Source organism: Staurois parvus, unplaced genomic scaffold, assembly GCF_062004578.1.
Source record: "Staurois parvus isolate SC_StPar_1 unplaced genomic scaffold, SC_StPar_1.0 ptg000070l, whole genome shotgun sequence".
NCBI lineage: Eukaryota > Metazoa > Chordata > Amphibia > Anura > Ranidae > Staurois > Staurois parvus.
In genome coordinates this window covers 1,742,948-1,766,684 of record NW_028317866.1, presented here as the reverse complement: position 1 = coordinate 1,766,684, position 23,737 = coordinate 1,742,948, and the positions used below count along the sequence as shown (strand labels likewise).

Here is a 23,737-nt window from a genome sequence, read left to right as displayed (position 1 = left end):
CTACATGAAGTTGAAGACATTCACGTGCTTGTAGGTCAAGCTGTGAAGACTACAAGGATCTATATCATCCTGCCTGTTGCCTAGCTCAGCTGTTGATTGAAGATTTTGGAGACTTGATAACTATAAAACAGAAAAAAAAAATCCATGCAAAAAAGGGAACTAGGATTCCCAGCAGGGAGCTTAGGCTCCCCTAGGTGGTGTTTCTGTTTTTAGTGTCCTACTCCTAAAGGTGTTGCCAGCGGTAACATTTTCATTATATTTGGGGAAATACAAGATAAACAAAATGTATTATGTAAACCCATGAGTTATGGGTAAGCTTGAGCCCCAGTACTGCCTAATTTTATTTAGCTTGATAAATTGTTCCACTGCAAGCCACAGCTAATATTTCAATATAATTCCTCCTGGACATTGTTGATCCAACTCACATTGCCTCTTTATGGTTACACGATACTCTATACCCCATCCTTCAACATTTACTGAAACACTGGGATTCTGTATGCTACTCACAGATCAATGATCTCCAATCCCAGAGATCACTATTTTTGGGAAACCGCGTCAGGCGGAGTCTTCCACCACGCACAAGCCGACGGACTGACACCACGGCTGAACAGTCTTATGCATTCACACTGCTCTTTTTGTCTATCTGAATGTAAGTGCAATACTTAAGTTTTAATAAGTCATTTGGTTTCAACTGAGTTGCACTATGAAGTTTCTTCCTGTTTAAACCCTTCCATACATGATCCCTGAGAGCAGTATGAGGTGGTTAAGCCGGTTCCTGTTGTGAACACGCATTGGTTTACTGTATCCATCCATCCTCCTTGGATCTGTCACTGAAAGTGTCAGTGTGGCGTTTGGACACAATCTGCTCACTTGATCTCTATAGCTTGAGATCAATTTGGTCCGGTAAGAGGCTTGCCTATCTTTTGAGTAGCACCATTTAAGCACAGCAGCACTTTATTGGAAGTTGTATTTGGCACGCAGCACTTTTGCATTGGATTTGGGGACTCATTTATATTTATTTATGTTTGTATTTGCATTATATTACACCAATATGGAAAGGTTATATTTAACAGTGAACAGCGCACTTTTTTTTAGTTTGTTGTAAGATATATTCTGGTATTCAGGAAGGTAGTAGCAGCAGTTCATTTCTTCATTTTACATACCATTTAGCTAAGTGCAAAGATATTTTCTTTTTATACAAAGTTTCACACTGGATTACCACACAGATATGGAATAAATACACAAAGTACACCAAGATTCAAGGAAGAATACACATGACTCTTGTATTTAGATAATATTTTCTTATCCCCAAATTCAGCCTTAAGGGTTTTAACCACTCTTACTTTAATACTGTTGGGTGACTGTAATATCTGTCTCATCTTTAAAAGAATGTTCGGTTCTGGGAACTAAAAAATTATATTTCCTCAATTAAAAATAAATATTCAGCTTTTCACAACTTTTGAGTACCTCTTAAGTGGGAGGAGGAGGGCTAGAGTAATATTTGGACACACACTTGCAAGAGCTCCAGTAATATTATCGGAAATTCAAAGTAGGTTATGTGCCAATGGTATCTTACACCTACACAAATTGCCAAATATGTTCCATCTTACAATCCGTCATGTTTTCTGGGAAGCACAGACCAAGGCACGATGAACACATGAAGGACATTTCTGAGGGTGCAGAGACTGTGGTTACATATAGTCTGATCAATAATGCATTGAAACCTATGCAAAGATTGATGGAAGGTGCTTTTGTGTAATCCAATCAAAGTTCTGATAAACACCCGAACATAATTTAGTATCTGGGACGTTTCTCCACATTTCTTTTTCTCTTGATCAAAATAATAAAAACTCACAACCAGTTATCCTTCAGTGTACTCTACTGATACTGTGGAAAAAAGTATAGCGAGCGCTACAGACAAAAGTGTACAAGCAGCTAGAACACCAAAAAAGGCAACCAATCCTCCTTGCAATAATCAATAATAAAAGAAAAGTAGGTGCAGCGCTAAAATCAAAAGATACAAATAATTCTCTATAGGATAAATGTATAAATATCGGTGATTAGACAGATATGCCACAATGGTGAATATTGCGTTTAGTCAATGAGAAGTGCTAAAAGCACACATGAAGTCCTCGTCCCAAAGTGATGGTAGTAAAAAGGTGAAGAAAGTCCTGGAAAACAGAGTGCGCACTCACCAGAGGTGCGTTAAATTAACGCATGTAAGGAAAAACTGCTGCAAGATCTCTCCAGCATCAGAGCTCTGGTCAGATCGCACTGCGTCCTATCCTCTGTCTCACCGCGAAGAGCAGTAGCCAAGTTGCATCCAAACGTGTGGGCGTCAGGGAACTCCTTGGTCCAGAGAGGCTCTGTGGGAGATGGTACTCTCAAAGAGAGCCCAATGAGGGACGCCACATAGTGTAATGCTGTTTGACTCAAAGTTTAATAGTCAAAAAGGGGTGAACAAACAAAATTACTGACCATAGGTAGTTGGCCACATATAGTGGCTAGATGTCCATAAGCTGTAGCCCCCTCCTGACGCGTTTCGTGCGATGCACATCCTCAGAGGGTCAGGGCTTACAGCAGGACATCCTTACTCATCTATTTATACATAGAAATGGCAATCGCGCTAGTCGCGGCGGCCATTTTGCCGGCGTCTCGCGCATGCGCAGTTAATCGGCGCCATTTTGCCGTAGATCGTTATAGGACATACACTTATCCTCCTAGTGGTTTATTGTACAGAGTGTGTCCCAGGCAGGCGCCATGATATAGGTGGGGAAAGGAAAACAGAATCTGTGTCACACAGCAACTGAACTGCTGACGAGACTATCAAAGAAAAACATAGATAAAGAGGAGCATTGTGCTTATCCAGTAACATTGATTGCATACCAGGGAAAGCATATCCACATGGAACTGGATAATCTTTTATCTACATCAACATTAATTGTCATTGTGAATTCCATTCTATTCTATTTCAGTATTTTTACAACATATTTCATAATATATTTATTTTTATGTATCCCTTTTTATGCATTATTATTGGATTTTATGTGTTTTTTCTGACCATATGGAATATATTATACCGCACTGACCTATTTTAATATATATCTAATTAAATTTATCAAATTTTAAATGTATTGATATTCATCTATTTATTGCAGTAGAAAGGGCTATCGCATAATTATTTTATAACCGTTAACACCTATAACTTTTTATTATTAGGATTTGTTAATTAATATTTTCAATTATTCTTTGCTGAGCCAAAGTAATAGTAAAATAATGGAGCAATTTCCCTCAACTTTACACTATATAAATTCTGTAACTAGCATTTATGTACATATTCTAATATATTGCATCAAATTATCCAGTTCCATGTGGATATGCTTTCCCTGGTATGCAATCAATGTTACTGGATAAGCACAATGCTCCTCTTTATCTATGTTTTTCTTTGATAGTCTCGTCAGCAGTTCAGTTGCTGTGTGACACAGATTCTGTTTTCCTTTCCCCACCTATATCATGGCGCCTGCCTGGGACACACTCTGTACAATAAACCACTAGGAGGATAAGTGTATGTCCTATAACGATCTACGGCAAAATGGCGCCGATTAACTGCGCATGCGCGAGACGCCGGCAAAATGGCCGCCGCGACTAGCGCGATTGCCATTTCTATGTATAAATAGATGAGTAAGGATGTCCTGCTGTAAGCCCTGACCCTCTGAGGACGTGCATCGCACGAAACGCGTCAGGAGGGGGCTACAGCTTATGGACATCTAGCCACTATATGTGGCCAACTACCTATGGTCAGTAATTTTGTTTGTTCACCCCTTTTTGACTATTAAACTTTGAGTCAAACAGCATTACACTATGTGGCGTCCCTCATTGGGCTCTCTTTGAGAGTACCATCTCCCACAGAGCCTCTCTGGACCAAGGAGTTCCCTGACGCCCACACGTTTGGATGCAACTTGGCTACTGCTCTTCGCGGTGAGACAGAGGATAGGACGCAGTGCGATCTGACCAGAGCTCTGATGCTGGAGAGATCTTGCAGCAGTTTTTCCTTACATGCGTTAATTTAACGCACCTCTGGTGAGTGCGCACTCTGTTTTCCAGGACTTTCTTCACCTTTTTACTACCATCACTTTGGGACGAGGACTTCATGTGTGCTTTTAGCACTTCTCATTGACTAAACGCAATATTCACCATTGTGGCATATCTGTCTAATCACCGATATTTATACATTTATCCTATAGAGAATTATTTGTATCTTTTGATTTTAGCGCTGCACCTACTTTTCTTTTATTACTCTACTGATACTGCTATCATTCCAACCACAGTGTCTTTTATCTCCCTCACTTCCATTCTAATTAAAAAAATTAGCAATCCAAGAGATCAAGGATGGTTGGTTATAATTTTGGATATACATCCTTGAGAATGTCTGTGCATTTTTGCTTAATTTCATGTATATTCACACCATGTGTATGGATTAATACCCTGTTAATTTGTCTGTTTTGAAATGTGATCTTTGTGAATTAAAATCAATAAAAATTGAGACACTCTAAGAAAGGCAATGTTTTACTGGCAGGATCATTAGATGAAAATAAAGGAAAACAAAAAATAAAAATTGATGTGCTTTTCTTGTGACTGCCACTGTACTGACATGAATCTCTTCTGTACCAGTGCACTTCTCACCTGAACACCAATGTAATGTTACACTTGTCAATGTAACAGTACACACAGGATACTTCCCCATTAATCACTACTGCACTAGCAAACATTTCCACTGACTGCACTCCTTCACTAACAGCCATTGTACCAGCACATTTCTTCAATGTAATGTCACTGTACCAGGGCACATCTTCTTTTACACACCTCTCCATTACCTGCTACTATAGTAGCACAACTCTCCATGGACTGCCAAAGAACCAGCACACTTCTCCCCTAACTGCCACTGTACTGCTGCACTTCAGAGTATATTCCCCAGACTGCTGAACTCTGCACACTATTTATAACACTAGGAATTCTTAGTTTAGGAAATTGGTATTTAATCCTGTTAAACAATCAAACTTTTACTAGTACAATAAAAGACACAGCACAGTTTTATAGTAGTTAGCATGGATGCCAGGCTACAATGGGATCCAGTAATCCATCCCTAACTGAACCTGCATGGAGTGTGTATGGGTTTCTCTGGATCCAATTAATTTACAGTCATGCAGGGGCGGACTGACAACTCATGGGGCTCCCACTCAATAGGAAATCATGGGGCCCCTGTGTCCTCTCCCACACTCAAACCACACCCAAAAAAGCCTATGAAAAGGTACCAGGGGCATCTCATGGGGCCCCCTACTGACCCTGGGCCCTCGGGCACTGCCCGAGCGACTAAATGGTCAGTCCGCCCCTGCAGTCATGATAAACATACTGGTAGGTCACTTGGCTTCTAATCACACCGGCCATGGTATGCAGTGTGAGATTACATTGTAAATTACATGGCAAAGTGGATCATGTCTAAATCTTAAAAGGATCACATTGACAAATATTATGAAAGGAATATTTGATTCTATCTTTCTTCCCCAAGCCTAACCCGCTATAAGACTGAGGGCATAAACACAAAGCACTGTAAATGATCAGAAAATACACCAGAAAATGGTTAATTACAAAATATTGAGACTTGAAAGGTTTTAATAGGTCCCCACAAGTGTCAGAGAATTTTCACCCAATCTTGCTAGGAAAACATTCATATCCTGTCTGTCTATAGGAACTAAATACCACGGTGGTATCTTCCTGGCAAAAAAAAATAGTTGGCTAACCGGATTGGAACTTTCACAGTCATTCACTATTGTCTTCTCCAAAGAAGCCGGCGGCAGGGGATGTCAGCTAAGCATTCTCATTCCATTTTCCATAGGCAGGTGTATTAAGCCAATGCAAACAAACAGGTTTTATTTTGGTTGGCGAGGACCTGCATGAAGATTAGCTTATGCCTTAGCAGCTAGATCAGCCTTTCTCAACCTTTATGACACAGAGGAACCCTTAAAAATAACTTTCCATTCTCACAGAACCTCTACTAAAAATTATTATATCTACAACTCATGATACATCAGTGTGATAGTCAGTGGGAAGAATGTTCCTTACACTTGTGGTCATTGGTAAGAATTAACTTCTTACAGATAGCTAAAAGGATCAATGGTGTCAACAGGAACTTGTCTGAGAGGCAGAAATTGTTAATTGCTCCAGTAACCCCTAGCAAACTCTGTAGGAACCCTAGGGTTCAATGGAAACTCTGTTGAGAAACCCTGACCCTGATAGATGTATCCAACCACTGAAATAGCTATCTTAATGGTTTCCAGCTTGAAAACAATTCCCCAGTGAATAAGAATTTGCTCCAGTATGTCCCCGGGGGTCCAGTTCATAAAATGGGAATGTCCCTTTGCCTTGCACAGTATAGTAAAGAAGACAGACTGATAAGACGGACTTCTGGAGTACAACTCAAGACAAAACGTTTTCTTGTAGTTTTGGATACAAGAAAACGTTTTGGCTTCCCCGCTCCATCTTCACTGGCTGTGATTGACAGCCCATGGCTCCAATTACATAATACATAATGTAGAATGCAATAAGGTAACAAAAATCTTCAGCCCTTAGAACCACTTTAATGTATCTTTTCTTGCAAAATGGATAGGCCTAAAATTTGTCTTCAAGTTCATGTCAATGTTAAAGACAGTAACCCCAAAGTATTGGACTTCTCTAGGTTGTGGTACTAGAGGTGAAATATGTAATCATGGGTCCCAGGATCCACCACGACTACAACAAAAGAATGAAAGGCACCATGCAGCCTTTGCAAAAAAAAAAAAAAAGTTCTCAAGGTTGCCTCCAGCAATCTACAGCAGTCTTTCTCAACCAGGGTGTCCAGGCACCCTGGGGTGCCTTGAGTTTTCTTCAGGGGTGCCTTAGCAAAATGTCTAAAAATTGCCCAAAACTTGTATACAAGCCAGCAGGTGGAACAAGCCTGCCTTTTAGTTACACAAAGCCACAGGTATTCATTGTGCCACCATTACGACCTTCTAGCCACCGGCATACTGACAACCAATGACATCATCTGTTGATAAGGAGTATGTCAGCTGCCTGCAGAACATCCTTGTTTTACCCTCCCCTGCCCCTCTCCATCAGTGCTGGGGTCACATTAGCTCAGTGATGGATACAAACTGAAGAAGAGAAACACTGAAATACTACTCTGTACCAGTGTGCAAAAGTGTATTTGCTTTGGAAGAATTCACCTCTAATGTTGCGTGTTCTACATGTGTGGATGTTGCTGTGTTATATAAAACTATTAGAATAGTTTTCCACATTTTAGAATAGAGTGCCCTTTTAAAATTATAGAGAGTCTTGAGGAACCCTATTTTAGAATGGGGTGCCTCAAGACTGTCCATAATTTTAAAGGGTGCTTTGGGACTGTCCATAATTTTAAAGGGTGCCTTGACTGAAAAAAGGTTGAGAAACACTGATCTAGAGCGATACAGCCCTAGACATAGAAGTGAGTTGGTGAGCATCTCTAGTAGGAGCAGAATGCCGGGACTTTCTTCTGCAAATGCTGCGCAGGGTCAGAAACAGTTAAGATCTTGGGAGTGAAGCTGAAAATATTTAGGTAGGTGGCTTTAACTGAGGGGGTGGAAGGAACACTTAAAGGACAGCTTCACCAAAAGATAACTCATCTTATTGAAAGCCAGCCTCTGAAATGTCAGATCTGAACATGTTGCTTGTGTATGAGCTCCCTCTGCTGGCAACTGTAACACCAGTTCTAATAAAGGGAAACAACAGAATATTATGCAGATTGTTATTGCTGACCTCATTCTGAAAATGCTGGTTGACGTTCTCGCCTGGCATAAAGTAAAAAGAAAAATCAGATATCCTCAGTACATATTCTCCACTGTGGAAATCAACACAGCCAGAGAGTTAAAATTGTAATCAGGGTAAGCAACCGCTGCCTATAGCCATGGTGGAAATATGGGAGCTGTCCTTGATGACTTTTTGGGAAAGGTTCCTGTTCTGTTTTTAATATCTAGTGAATTTCTGAACTGAAACAAGTATACATGGTCAGGGGCGGACTGACAACTCATGGGGCCCCGGGGCAATAGGGGATCATGGTGCCCCTGTGTCCTTGCCCTAACTCAAAAAAGCCTATGAAAAAGGTACCAGGGGCATCTCATGGGGCCCCCCTACTGACCCCGGGCCCTCGGGCAGTGCCTGAGTTTCCAAATGGTCAGTCCGCCCCTGTACACGGTATGCAAAGATTCATACTTTTCTGGCTGCATGCTTGTCCCAGGTCAGTGCTAGGAAGTGAGGATGAGAATGACAGCCCCTGCAGCTCGTACCTTCAGGAACAAATCAGAAATTAAAAATACCAATAATTGTGAGAACAAGCCTTCAAAATGAAGATGCATGCACTAAGAAGTGTAATCAATAAAAATATCAATCTATAAAAAGTGAAAATAAAGAAAAAAATTTAAATATGTTCAGTGTACAGCAACTGAAAATGAAACAAAACTGCAATAAACAAGTACAATAAAAATAATATTACAATATATCATTAACCACTTGACCATGGGAAGGTTTTACCCCCTTCATGACCAGGCCATTTTTGGCTATTCAGCACTGTGCTACTTTAACTGGCAATTGCTTCGTCAAGCAGCACTGTACCCACATGAAATTTACAACTTTTTCTTTTCCATACATAAAATAGTGCTTTCTTTGGTAGTATTTTATCACCACTGGGTTTTTTTTTGCCAAGTAAACAAAAAAAACAAAAACAAAAAACTGAAAATTTTAGAAAAAATTTGAGTACAGTGTTGCGGTCAAGCAACACTGTACTCAAATGACATTTATATCATTTTTTTTTAGCTTTCTTTTGGTGGGTTTTTTACAATTTATTATACAGACAAAAAAAGACCAACATTTTTGAAAAGAAAAAAAACTGCTATAAAACATTTTTTAAAAATCTAATTTCTTTATAAATTTAGGCCAAAATGTACTCTGCTACATGTCTTTAGTAAAAAATAAAATTGCAATAAATGTATATTAAATTGGTTTGTTTGAAAGTTAGAGCATCTACAAACTATGGTATACAGTATACACTGGAATTTACGCAGCTATGATGCTATCTTGGTAATGGCAGTGATCAGCGACTTATAGTGAGACTGTGATAGTGTGGCAGGCAATCTGGCGCTAACAGACATTTGCTGGGAGGAACACTAACTGATTGACACTGACAACGCTAGCGACGCTATTACAGTGATCATGTATAATACTGTGCACGTCACTGGCTGCAGAAGTAGTGGGTACCTCCTAAATGGTGCACATTTAGGAGATATTCCTTGTACATACAGGTAAGCTTTATTATAAGCTTACCTGTGGGTACAAGTGAGCAAGTGGTGTTTACGATCGCTTTAACAAGTGCAATCAAAAGTATGTACAATGGAAAAGAATCTGGCACTCAACAGGGTAAACAGATAGTCCAGATAAATGTGGAATAGTAGGAGTCTCTAAATGGGTATTCCAAGGCTGTGATTCAGAGGCTGCTGTTGTACAGAGTTAGAAGAGACTCTACAAGCAAGCACAAGGAGAGAGGTAGCGCCGATCTGAGTGTAGCAACAATGGATTTATTGAGACAAGCAGCAAAAATCGCACTTAAAAGATAAGGAGCAAAACAAGCGTTCAGCGGAGAAAACGCTGCTGTCTGCTGGTAGTAACGCTGGTAATGAACGCTGCACGCTAAGAGTCCCACGGGTAGAAGAATCCTCAGTGGTGCTGGTGGCTTCCAGCACTTCCTGGATGGTCCAGAGGATCTGCAGGCACTAGGCGTGGCGTCAGCACGTTGGGTACGTAGTGGTGGACATGGCACACGTTTGGAGCATGCTCCTTCATCAGGTCATCGAGGAACCATCTTGGAAGAGGTTTATATGGACTGTGATAGGCAGATGCCGCGATGTTAAAATAAACCACTAGAGGCAATGTATTCTCTGGATGAGCTTAATGTGGAGTTCCAGTGAAAATTTAAAAAAAAGGCAGCAACTAACTGTAGCTGTGTACTTTTGAAAAACAAACACTTACCTGTTCCTCGATCCCGCGGTGTTCTCCCAGGAGCCCGTTTCACCGGTCGCCCTGTGTTCTCGTCTCTGGCATCTTCAGGGTGGGCACTCGGCTGTGACAGTTTGTGGCTTCACAGCCGGGTGCTCACTGAGCATGCGAGTACCGCTGCACTTTGTGAATGGTCCTGTAGTCTTCTGGGACCTGTCACGTGTCCCAGAAGACTACGGGAAGGGAGGAGACAACTTGCGCTTCTGATCGCCTAGCGGAAGTGGGAGCAAGTACCTGTCAATTTCAGGTACCCGTTCCCCCCGCTCCCCAAAGGTGCCAATTCTTAATGGGGAGTGGGGGGACCATTCCTTAAAGCGGAACTTCCCCTTTTGGGTTGAGCTCTGCTTTAACATTTGCAGATAAATAAGACTAAACATAAGCTCTATAAAAGGCTATAAAAATGGTTATAAAAACAATATTCTTACAAACCGATGTTTGTTTTTCATAAATAAAAGATAAAATAGGACCATAAGGGTCCTGTATAAAACAAATAAATAAAAGTAGTATTATTATAAGGGTAATAAATAGGTACATGTATTAGATGGTGTGTAAATGACATCATGAGCATATATACATAGTAACAATAGTGATGGAGATATGCGACAGATTGTGGAAACAGAAACAAATAATAAAAATAATAAATAAATAATAGACAATGATTAATGGATACAGACTATAGTAATAATAACCTACGAGTATTGAGACTGGCTTATGGCAAGTAAATGGTACTATTGTTGAAGGTAATCTATTATGGAGAAATGTGAAATGAGAAAATATATTTAAGAAATAAAGAGACATGGAGATGCATGTAGGAATGCATATGGTACATGGTGTTATATGGGGAGATGTGTGCAACCAGGATATATCGTAGAAATGTTATAAAACTGTGTGAATCTGAAATTCCTCATTGAGGCCTCCAGGAGCTAAGGTATCTAATGTATAGTTCCCAAAAAGTCAATCTAGCACAGAGACATCTCGACCATAAAAAAGGTAGGACGGAATGATCTCGATGGCCTAAACCTTAAGATGGTCTGAATATTTGCCTTGAAATTCGGCAAAGTGTCTGGGGACGCTATGTTTGTCTTTGCTCTCGTCTACAAGGCGTCAATGTTCTCCGAACCTCTTCTTCAAGGTTTGGATGGTGCATTAAAGGTAAGTTGGGTACTGTTTTTAGTTAAATTTGTTTTGTTTTTTTTTTTAGACGGCTGGGTGCTATTTAACTTGTTATGTTTCTAGCTCGTCTGAATGAATCTTGAGTTTTTCTGGAAGTTTTAATATGTGGGTCTTCTGTTAGGATGGACCAGTGTTTAATTAAGAGAGTGGAATTGAGTAGTGAACCTTAATGTTTTTGTACCTGGTACTGCCAATTTTTCGGTGTCCCATACATACAGTATGTATAAGAAAAACCCATATTGTTGTTGTTGCAATGTGCAACAAATGGTTCTATGGATGTAGTTGGCCCATCCCAAATGATTACAATATCGTCTATGTAGCGATCGAAAAACACGATACTGGAGCCATGTGGATTATTGTTCCAGATATTGTTCCTCCCACAGACCCATGGACAAGTTGGCATTGCTGGGTGCAAAAATGGCTTCCATGGCTGTGCCATAGCTTTGTAGGAAGAATTCACCATTAAATTCAAAATAGTTATGTGTAAGATAGAACTCTCCATGATGAAATTGATCTGTCTGTGGTTAAGTAGGAGGTCATGGGTCAAAAAGTGTTGCACAGCCCACAGTCCAACTTCATGGGGTATGGATGTGTATAGAGAATTAACATCAAGGGACAACCATGAATATGTGTGTTCCCATGAGTAGGAATTTAAACTGTTCCTAAACCCAGGATCCTGAAATCACTATATCTGGTTTCCCATGGTACACAGAACATGAAAATGCAATTATTGTAGTAAATATAAACTGCTAAATACCTTTTCTCATCAGCAGTTACAACAGTCTTGTAATTTCTATCAGTGTCCAGCTGAGCCCTGGTTAAAGCTTGTAGGAGGAGTTTTCATCTACCTCTCACTGTCCTATGGGATTGAATAACCCCCCACCCTCTGTCTGGACAGTGCTCATTGGCCCTGTGCTGATCACATGCACTCTCCCAAGAAAAAGAAACCAGTACACACCAAACTGAGCATGTGCCGAGTGTCCCTGAGGCCGTGTTCTATCAGAAGATGAAATGGAGACTGTGGAAGAAGGGGAGGATCAGAGAAGACAGGCTCAAACATGGAACACTTGTATTGAGCAGATGGATGCCATCTTGAATGTATGAAAGATCTTGAGCTAGCAGCTGCAAAAAATAATCCATGGAATCATATGGAACAGAGGCTAGTGATAGTCTCCATAGTGGTGACTATGGGGCATCCTGGTGGATGGGTAGAGACTTTATGGACTTTGGGTAAGTGATAGAAATAGGGTCTCTTATAATACTTTTTTTTTTTTTTTTTTAAAGTGGATTCTTTTTTATGGAAGATTCCTTCAGTGAGGGCTCTATCAATCAGGGTATATGCTTCTTTTGGAAACTGTGTTAAAGAGTTACTGTTTAGTTTGCGATACGTCTTGGTATCTGCTAGTAGTCGGGTGGACTGTTTAAAGGTACTCTGACTTGTCTTGGACTACTATGCCCCCTCCCTTGTCTGCTGGTTTGATAATTAAGTTGGAGGAAAGGGAGCGAAGAGCCTGCAGCTAGGAGGGATAAGGTTGGATGACCCAGGGGGAATGTTTTGTATTTTGTTATACATCTGCCTAAAATCCTTATGGACCACCTGATAAAAACTTTGTAAATATGGGCCTTTTATGTAAGTTGGGTTGAATACTGATTTTGGACAAACATTTGTATGTTGTATCGGTGGGGAAGTAGGTAAGTGTTGTGTGAGTAAACTAAAGTATTTCTCATCATCATCTCCTGTGTATACTATAATATCAATGTGTAGCACTGACAATTGATATTATAGTGTTTTGTTTTGGTGGAGACAGGGGGTTTGCCACGTTGTGTTAGCTGCTTTACTTTTTCCTTTTTTTGTCTTGCACTCACCATTTATTCTTTGATTATCTCCTGTGTATAGCTCTTCCAGATGAGATAAAGCAATGGGGTCTGATGATGAGGTGTCTGGAAATGGGCTGATGGGGGAATTATCTGGGCTGACTTTTATACGAGAAAGATTGTTTTTTTTCCCTGAATACTGAAATATCATTTCACTGTCTGATTTTGAATAAATCTGTTCAGATCGACGAATAGTGTAAAGAGATTTGGGGCCACTGAGAGGGCATAGGTTAGGCCACGACTAAGTAGGGAAACTTCAGAGGTAGATAGGGTGTGGATAGATGAGCGGAAAATTTTTACTGTCTGCGGATTTTCCCTTTTCTTGTGAAGTGTACGGACTCTCCCTTTTCTGTGTGTTTTCTTTTTGTGGCAGTTAGGGGGGTTAGGACTAAAAAAAGCTCAAGATGTTTGGGTGTCTAAATTAGTTTCTGGGTGTCCCATTTAGGCAATGGTGGGACACAGTGAATGGTAAAGTCTTGGGTGGACTGCTGGGAGGCATCTAAGGTTGCTGTTGAACTGATGAAGGTACTAGATGGGGGGGTTATGTCAGTAGTGATGGATGATCTGCGAGAGAGGTTAATATCTGGGTTAATATTTCGATCACTTGTTGTCTGGATGTATATTGTATGGGAGGTCCTTCTGGATTAGTATCCATATGTTTGGGAGGTGTTTTTTTTACATATTCGGACATGACAGCGTTTAGCTGAGGAATTTGGGGATGACCGGAAGGAAAAGATAAAGGCGTGTGAGGTGGTTGGTTATTATTAACTTGGAAACATGGTGGCTGATCTTTTAGTAGAGGGGGAGGCATGTCTCCTAGGGGCTAAATGCTTGGGGGAGATTTTCAGTGACGGGCCATTAGGGGGACTGGTTGGGGCAGTGTGGACACGTTTTCTTTTCCAACAATAGATGCAGTTGGAATTGTAACAGCAAATCTTCAGAACAACTTAAGGTTTGGGTCATCAAGACCATTCCCCCCCACCTTCCTACAGATGGGAGATTCAGATGTCTCAGTGCTAGAGAGATGTTTTGGTTCTATACATTAGATACCTTAGTTCCTGGAGGCCTCAACAAGGAATTGGAGATTCACACAGTTTTATAACATCACTACAATATATCCTGGTTGAACACATCCCCCCATATAACACCATGTACCATATGCATTCCCACGCACATCTCCATGTCCCTTTATTGATTACAATTATTTTCTCATTTCTTTCATATTTCTCCATCATACATTACCTTCAACTATAGTACCATATACTTACCATAAGCCGGTCTCAATACCCATAAGTTATTATTACTATAGTCTGTATCCATTAATCATTAATTATTTTTATTATTATTTGTTTCTGTTTCCACAATCCGACACATATCTCCATCACTATTGTTACTATGTATATATTCTCATGATGTCATTTACACATCTACACATGTACCCATTTATTACCCTCATAATAATACTACTTTTGTTAATTTGTTTTATACAGGACCCTTATGGTCTTCTTTTATTTATGAGAAACAAACACCAGTTTGTAAGTTAATTGTTTTTATAACAATTTTATAGCCTTTTATAGAGTTTATGTTTAGTCTCATTTATCCGCAAATGTTAAGCTCATCCAGAGAATACATCGCTACATTAGGGTGACCTCTCTAGTAGATTATTTCAACATTGCGGCATGTACCTATCAGTCCATATAAACCTCTTCCAAGATGGTTCCCCACCTGATGAAGGTGCACGTATGCTCTGAACGTGTGCCATGTCCACCGCCACGTACTTGACGTGCTTTGTCACACAAATGAAGGTCCTGCTTCTTTTGGGGCATCAATCTTCATGCAATTTTTAAAATTGCACTGCAAAATAGAGGCAGGAGACCTGTCAGATGGCAGGAGCCAGTGTCGGGTGCAGAGCTTTTTTTTTTTTTTTTGCCGTTCATTGTGATTGACATTGGATTTACTTTTGGGGGTATTGTTTTTATAAGGGACTTACAAAAAAACTGTCTCTGTGTCTTTATTTATTTTTTATATTATTTTCGTGAATTAGTACCCCATACTCATTCGCATGGGGGGGGGGGGATCTGGACTCCAACAGCCACTGCCCAAAGCAGCCCCCCATGTTAAGGGCATGTGACTGGGGGGCGGCGAAGACACACGCTTACACCCCCCCCCCCCCCACCTGTAGTATGGGCCTAGTATGGATTGGGAGGGGGACCCCCACACATTTTCTTTTTTTTATTTTAATGCTGGTATTCTTATGTTTACATTCAGCTGTCAGAGGGGAATCCCACTGACAGCTGATGAGCCGACACAGTGGCCAGCCCACTCCTTAACAACAGAATAGAACCGTACAAACAAGTTGCGAACTGAGACTTCCCAATTCACATCAGAACTGCATCTAAATCGCAGCTAAACAACTACTTTCGAAATTCGCACTGAAATGGACCTGAAAAATCACACCGCACATGTGTGAACCGGAGCTTACATTTTCTTATTTGACCCCTAGTAAAGGAGGCGATTGATGCCAATTGGTTGGCAAGAAGGAAATACAGAATGCTCTATAGTTAGATAGTTCATGCATGAAGTCTATTGAGTACAGGAGCAGACTGACAACTCATGCGGCCCCCGGGCAATAGAGGATCATGGGGCCCCTGTGTCCTTGCCCAAACTCAAAAAAGCCTATGAAAAAAAGGTACCAGGGGCATCTCATGGGGCCCCCTACTGACACCGGGCCCTCGGGCAGTGCCCAAGTTTCCAAATGGTCAGTCCTCCCCTGATTGAGTATTATAATTGTATCATATAAAAAAAAAAAAAATTCTGTCTTAAACACCCAGAATACTAGTGACGCCTTCACTTTCTTATCCCCAGGCTCATAAGCCAGGGTCATTATAGTTAATATTTGGTCATGGCTGCTTAAGGCCTCATGCACACTAGGCATTAAAAATGCCACTTTTAGCACTGCTTGATGTTTTTTTTTTCTGCCTCTAAACACACTTCAATTAGGTCTGTGTGTTCATGCACACATAGACATTCACTGGTTTTCTGGTGTTTAGCGACAGGGGTGTTTAAAGGCAGAAAAAAAAAAAGACACTGCCAGCACGTTCAGCAGCAGCAGTATTTTGGTGAAAAAAAATGCTTGATGCACCTAAATGCATGTAAATATGTCTAAACTTAAATTATTATTTGGACCAATTAAATGAATTAACACCCAAGAGCTTGACGCCTTCAGGCGAGTCTTTGACGCTGCTTTCCTCCTGCCAAGAGAAAGACTTTGAGGAGAGCTAGGCAAACACTCAGTGTGCATGACACGTAAAGCACCACCTAATGGAAGACAGAATAAGAGACCAAAATATACTTTACCTCTCTCACCAAGAGCTGTGCTGGCAAAGACACTGAGAAAATGAAGTCTTTAAATTCATAACCTGCAGACTGGACCTTATGAAAGGTCTGCATTAAAAAAAAAAAAGAAATCAAGAATTACCCTCTTTATTTTGGAGAAGGCAACACAATGAAAACATGCAACACTGGATATCTTCTATTTGTGCTATAATTAAAGTTGACATGTATTGTGAGTAATGTGAGCCGTAAAACTCTGCCCTTCTTCTGAATATGGTGTATAATGCAATGCTATGCCTTTGGCACAGGCAGCAGAGAGATATTACAATAAACTGCATACAAATCAAAGACAAAAAGTCAATATATTACAGATAAACATTCCTTGGATGTTTGGTTTTCTTTTTTCAGACTTTTTTCCTTTCATTTTCACCTGGTGATTCTGCCAATAGCACACCTCCTGTCCCTGGGTGGAGAGGCTTACTCTTACACTGTATCTATGGAGGAAGCCATGTCTATTACCCAGGCCGAGCTTCAAATATCTCTGCCTTTGTTTATCCCCATTACACTGGGGATGGGGAGATGAGTAATTCAGGTCACAGAAGTGGCAAGGATACTGTTTTTCAGGTAAAATCAACAGGTCTTTTCTCGCTTTAGCCTGAAAAATGAAAACTAATGCAGCCACCACATCAAAAAAATGGTAATCTCCAGTAGATTAGTAAACCTTTAACAAAATGCATGATGTCCTAGATGTGTTAGCATGCGTTTTAGACAAATTGCATTTTCATTTCAGTAGACTTGAATTGCAAATATACATCCTTTTTAAAACAATATTTTTACTCCTGCCCAAGCATTGTACAGTGCTTTAAAATGCAGTAAAGCGTATAGCAATAAGTCTGGTGTAAGCAAGACCTAGACGTCAGTTACGAGTCTATTACAATATGGTGAGAGCTATATAATAGGCAACCTAAGGTGTTTGATCTTACACTTTCAGTAATAAAATATCCCCAACTAGCACTGCTGCATCTCACAGAATATCCTATGACAATACCCTTGGGGTTTTGCATTGGTTTAGTGACACCGTCTACCCCTCATGTGACTGCACTTTGGATCTTTGGTCTGGCAATAGGGATCTCAGGCCCCAAGTGATGCATCAAGGGAAGTGAGAGAGATTGTAAGCTCCAAGGAGCAGGACCCTCCTAACCAGGGGCGGACTTGACAACTCATGGGGCCCCCGGGCAATAGGGGATCATGGGGCCCCTGTGTCCTTGCCCAAACTCAAAAAAGCCTATGAAAAAGGTACCAGGGGCATCTCATGGGGCCCCCTACTGACCCCGGGCCCTCGGGCAGTGCTCGAGTTTCCAAATGGTCAGTCCGCCCCTGATCCTGACCCTCTTGTATTGAACTATATTGTTGCTGTATTGTCTCCCATTATATTGTAAAGCGCTGAGCAAACTGTTGGCGCTATATAAATATTGTATAATAATATTCATTAAATGCCAAGGCCATGGTGACACTTGTGCAGGAAGAGAGGGGAGTTGATTTCAGGGGTGTACAACTAAGCACCTTATGGTGGTTATCAGGCAGTGCTGGTCATATTATTGTTGATAATGCTATGGTCATCATGCCATAAGGATAATAAAGATTATATAAATGGATATGAGATCAGCGATCTCCACAGATATACAGATGTACCACACTGTGACTCAAACATTTACAGCAACCTTTATTAGCACAAAACTAAATATTAACTTGTAAATGCTTTTCAGTTTCATAAATATCCAACATTTCTGCAAAGTTCTGCAGTTGGTATTCAAAGAAGAACTCGAAACTCTAAGTATCAATCTTTATAACCCCCCACATTCCATGTAAATTACCTTCTTAACAAACTCAGCATCACAGAGGTGTTGTAAAATCCCCAAACACAAATTACAGGTTTCTGGGGCCTCTACGCTCTGCACTTCATCAGCATAACAGCCATCAGAGTCATCTAGTCTAGACTTCTTATTTGGAGGAGCATTGTCACCGTCAGCTGCGCTTCCACCGCAAGGAGTCAAGAACTTCCGCAGCTCTTCCAACAGATCCTGCAACACAACAAATTGACCTCTTTGTTTTATTGGGTTTATTTTACTAAGTGAATTGACCTTACTTACACTATACAAGTGCCTGAAAGGACCGCAATAACAATTAGATCATCTTTTGCAATTAGTGCCATCACTGTTTGGCAACACAAATGCACAGCGCGTGTGTAAGGACAATATAAATAAAGTTACTCACCCCAAAACATTGGTTGTGTCAATCATGAGCTTAATTGACTAAATAACAACTGTTACTTATTCTGACATCTATTTTTTATAACCTTTCAACAGTAATAAAGTATAACTATAGGCAAAACCTTATATTTTTTTTTTTGTTTTTCAGTTTTGGATAGAGCGGAGAAAGATTAGAACCCCTGTCAGATTTTTATTGCGGTCTCTGCCCCTGTAAGGGACATCTAACCACAGCATACCCTGAATACATGGTCAGTAACTTTTTGGAACTTTTTGAAAGTTTGTTTTTACCATTGCACCTATTATCCTTGAATAAAAGGTACCTTAAGCAATATCACACTATGTGGTCTCTCATTGGGCACTCTGTGTGAGTGTCATCATTCACAGTGCCCTTTTGGAGGATAGATGACCCTGATGGTGATACCTGGTAGCGGTTTCTGGTGACCTTTTCTGTGGAGCTGGGATAGTGACTCGTATGGTAACCTGACCCAAGATCTGATGACCTTTCTATAACCTGATGACGCAGGATTTATTACTGTGCATTCTAAACGCACATCTGGTGAGTGCGTTTTTTACCCATTCGTGTGACTTGCACCTGTTGTCACTCCCGGATCAGGACGTCCACACACTTTGGAATTGTGATCTCTGATTGATCCACACGATTATTTTTGAACTATATATCATGATTAATCACCTTAAGGTGATATCACCTATCCACATTTATTTGAAATTGTATGGCAGTATATTTATTAATATGTATTACTGTTTAGCGCTGCACCAACTTATTTGAACATATAGACTAAAAACATTGGGAGGAGTCAGTGACATCAGCATGTGCGTCAGGTATGCGCCTTGCTCTCAGGAAGACCAGGAAAAGAGGAGGACTGAACACATTAGCTGGCACAGAACCAAACTTTGCTTTTATCCACTTTTATTATAAATTGTTTACACTATGGAGATTCTCTTTTTCTCTTTTTAATGTATTAATGTGGAGTATGGGTGGTTGAGCATTTCTGAGGAGAACAGAGCGGCTGAAGATTTACATTGGCCTAAATGGGGAAAACTGCTGTAAGACCTTTTGTAATTTAAAGGTCAATAAAATCTGGTTGTTATTGAACACAGGTATTAAATATGATTTTTTTTATTGCCTATTGTTTTATTGTTCACAGGTTTATGAGATGACTTATTTTTTAAGCACTGTGCATTATTTATGTAAATTAACGCGAATCACACACAACCTATTCTTGTCAAATGCTGCATATTGCTTTCAAATGCATGAGCTTGAGCAGCACTGTGTTCAAATACAAGGATGTGTTTGGCAAGAACGTCCACCAGAGCCCATAATTAGGTTCAAGAACGGAGCCTCTCCCACTTAACCCTGTTTACTCCGAATTTACAACGTACTCATATTTTTTTATTGTATTATTTATTTTTTTAAGCATCCACTATTGTGTATTCCCTTCTATTTTAGCAGATTGCAAACTCTAAAAAGCAGGGCCCCTGGTTTCCTCTTGTACCAAATTGTATTGTAACTGCAATGTCTACCTTCATTTTGTAAAGCGCTGCGCAAACTGTTGGGGCTATGTACATCCTGTATAATAATAATAATAATTTGTGATTAGTAAAATAGGGAAACCTGGTATGGAAGGCGGTACGGAGTTGGGAACCCAACACAGCATAAGCGAAGGACACATCTTGGACAGGTCCCTGAGGAGAACAAGATTTTAGCAACCGGCCTATACTTTTCTTCTATCAGAAGCATGCTGTATACACCTGGAAAACACAACAAACAATTATTGAGTTTTTACATAGCATAACAGAGAAAAATAAAATTACTAATATCCCTCATAAAACAACAAAGTTGATTGGACAGCGCTTCACAGTACAGATGGATAATGATCCAAAACACACTGCAAAAGCAACCCAGGAGCTTTTGAAGGTAAAGAAGTGGAATATTCTGCAATGGCCGAGTCAATCCCTGATCTCAACCCGATTGAGCATGCATTTCACTTGCTGAAGGCAAAACTAAAAGGCAGAAATACCGACAAACAAAGAACAACTGAAGACAGCTGCAGTTAAAGCCTGGCAAAGCATCAGAGAGGAGGAAACCCAGTCTTTGGTAATGTCCATGGGTTCTAGACTTCAGGCAGTCATTGCCAGTAAAGGATTCTCAACAAAATATTAAAAATGAACATTTTATTTATGATTATATTCAACTGTCCAATTACTTTTGGTCCCTTGAAAAAGGGGAGATGGCTACTCTTAAGAGCTGTAATTCCTAAATCCTTCCTCCAATTTAGATGGACTCAAATTAAACCTGAGAGTGTGCACTTTCCGCCCATATCCATTATATAACTATAGCTTGAATATGTTTTGGTAAATACCTGAAAAAAACTAAAATTGTGCCTGTGTCCAAATATATATGGATCTAACTGTATTTGTACATGGGGATTATGGGTGGAATATCATGGTTAAACATGTCTAGTAACACATTTGACCCATTTCTGATAAGAATTGTTTTTTTTTTCTACATGGGGATTATGGGTATATTATTGTGGTTTAGCATGTCTAGGAGCACATTTGACTTTTTTTCTAATATGAATATGAGAATGTTTTTTTTTTCTATATGGGTGCATTATTGTGGGTTCACATGCCAAGGACCATATTTAACCTGTCTCTCATAAAAATATGGGTATAGTTGTTTTTCTACATGGGGATTATGGATGTAATATAATGGTTAAACATGCCTAGGAACACATTTTACCGGTTTATGATAATAATATTAGAATAGTTATTTTGTCTACATGGGGATTATGGGTGGATGATTGTGGATACACATGCCAAAGACCATATTTGACCAGTTTCCCATAACAATATCGGTATAGTTCTTTTTCTACATGAGGAACATGGGTGGAACATCATAATTAAACATTCCGAGGAACACATTTGACCGGTTTCTGATATGAATATGAGAATAGTTATATTTCTACATGGGGATTATGGGTGGAATATCATGTTTAAACATGCCAAGCAACACATTTCACTTGTTTCTGATAAGAATATGAGAATAGTTATTTTCTTACATGGGGATTATGGGTGGATTTTTGTGAATACACATGCCATGGACGATATTTGACCTATTTTTGAAATGATTATGGGTATAGTTATTTTTCTACATGGGGATTATGGGTGCATTATTGTGGATACACATGCCATGGACTTTAATTTGACCTATTTCTGATAAGAACATGCATATAATTATTTTTCCACATGGGGATAATGAGTGGAATATCATGTTTACACATCCCACATAATACATTTTACCTTTTTAGATAAGAATATGGGTAAAATTACTTTATTTTTGGGGATTATGGGGGCAATATCATGGGTACACATCCACCATAAATTATGTAACCTGTTTATTATAGGAATATGAGAATGATTTGTATACAGGTTTTATATTGCACTAACAGTTTGCACAGTATTTTACAATATGAGGGCAGACAGTACAGTTAGAAATACAATTCAATACAGGAGGAATCTGAGGGCCCTGCTCGGTAAAGCTTAGAATCTAAAAGGGACAGACAGGTGATACAAAAGGTATTGGATGGGATAAATGTGCAGTTGTTAGGTGGAGATAGAATAGGCTTATCTGAAAAAAAAGGTTTTTCAGGGATCGCCTAAAAGTGGAATATACATTTTTTTTATGTGGGGATTATGGGTAGAGTATCATGGTTACACATCCCACGTAATATACAGTCATGGCCAAAAATATTGGCACCCCTGCATTTCAGATAATGCACCACTTTGCCCAGAAAATCGTTGCAAATACAAATGTTTAGGCATTCTCATGTTTATTTCTTTTGTTTGTATTTGTATGACACAAAAAAGTGTCATACAAATCCCCATATAAAAAAACAACTATACCCACATTCTTAGGAGAAACAGGTCAAATATGGTCCTTTGCATGTGTACCTGCAATCATCCACCCATAATCCCCATATAGAAAAATAGCTATTCTCATATTCTTATCAGAAACAAGTCAAATGTGTTCCTAGGCATGTTTAACCATGATATTCCACCCATAATCACCATGTAGAAAAATAATTATGCCCGTGATCTTTTCAGAAATAGGTCAAATATAGTCGTTGCCATGTGTATCCACAATAATCCCAATGTAAAAAAATAGCTATTCTCATATTCTTATCAGAAACAAGTCAAGCGTGTTCCTAGGCATGTTTACCATGATATTCCACCCATAATCTCCATGTAAAAAAATAATTATACCCATAATCATTTTATAAATAGGTCAAATATGGTCCTTGGCATGTGTATCCACAATAATATACCCATAATCCACAAGTAGATAAATAACTATTCTCATATTTTAATTAGAAAGGGGTCAAATGTGTTCCTAGGCATGTTAAAAAACAATATTCCACCCATAATCTCCATATAGAAATATAGCCATTCTCATATTATCAGAAAAAAGTCATGTGTTCCTAGGCATGTTTAACCATGATAATCCACCCAGGGGCGAACTGACCATTTGGAAACTCGGGCTGTGCCCGAGGGCCCGGGGTCAGTAGGGGCCCCATGAGATGCCCCTGGGTACCTTTTTCATAGGCTTTTTTGAGTTTGGGCAAGGACACAGGGGCCCCATGATCCCCTATCGCCCGGGGGCCCCATGAGTTATCAGTCCGCCGCTGATTCCACCCATATTACCCATGCAGAAAAATAACTATACCTATAATTATTTCAAAAATTGGTCAAATATGGTCTTTGGCTTGTGTATTCACAATAATCCACCCATAATCCGCATGTAGTAAAAAAGCTATTCTCATATTCTTATCAGTAAAGTGTCAAATGTATTCCAAGGCATGTTTAACCATGATATTCCACCGATAATCCCCATGTAGAAAAATAATTATACCCATAATCTTTTCAGAAATAGATCAAATATGACCTTTGGC

The 23,737-nt window shown here is 39.8% G+C and overlaps 1 protein-coding gene across 3 annotated transcripts in view; it reads right to left on the bottom strand.

The window, feature by feature from the left end:
- The window catches only part of PUS10 (pseudouridine synthase 10), a 105,908-nt gene that overhangs the window by 79,947 nt on the left and 2,224 nt on the right, over positions 1-23,737 (bottom strand). For 2 of the 3 annotated variants that reach the window (XM_089669205.1, XM_089669207.1), the window contains exons 2-4: positions 20,401-20,537; positions 18,372-18,578; positions 16,522-16,608 (exon numbers count right to left, since the gene is read on the bottom strand). In XM_089669205.1, the coding sequence (XP_089525331.1) occupies positions 16,522-16,608; positions 18,372-18,578; positions 20,401-20,526 (420 nt within the window). In that variant the 5' untranslated portion in view covers positions 20,527-20,537. The remainder of the gene's footprint in view (positions 1-16,521; positions 16,609-18,371; positions 18,579-20,400; positions 20,538-23,737) is intronic. The other variant, XM_089669206.1, reaches the window with a different exon arrangement.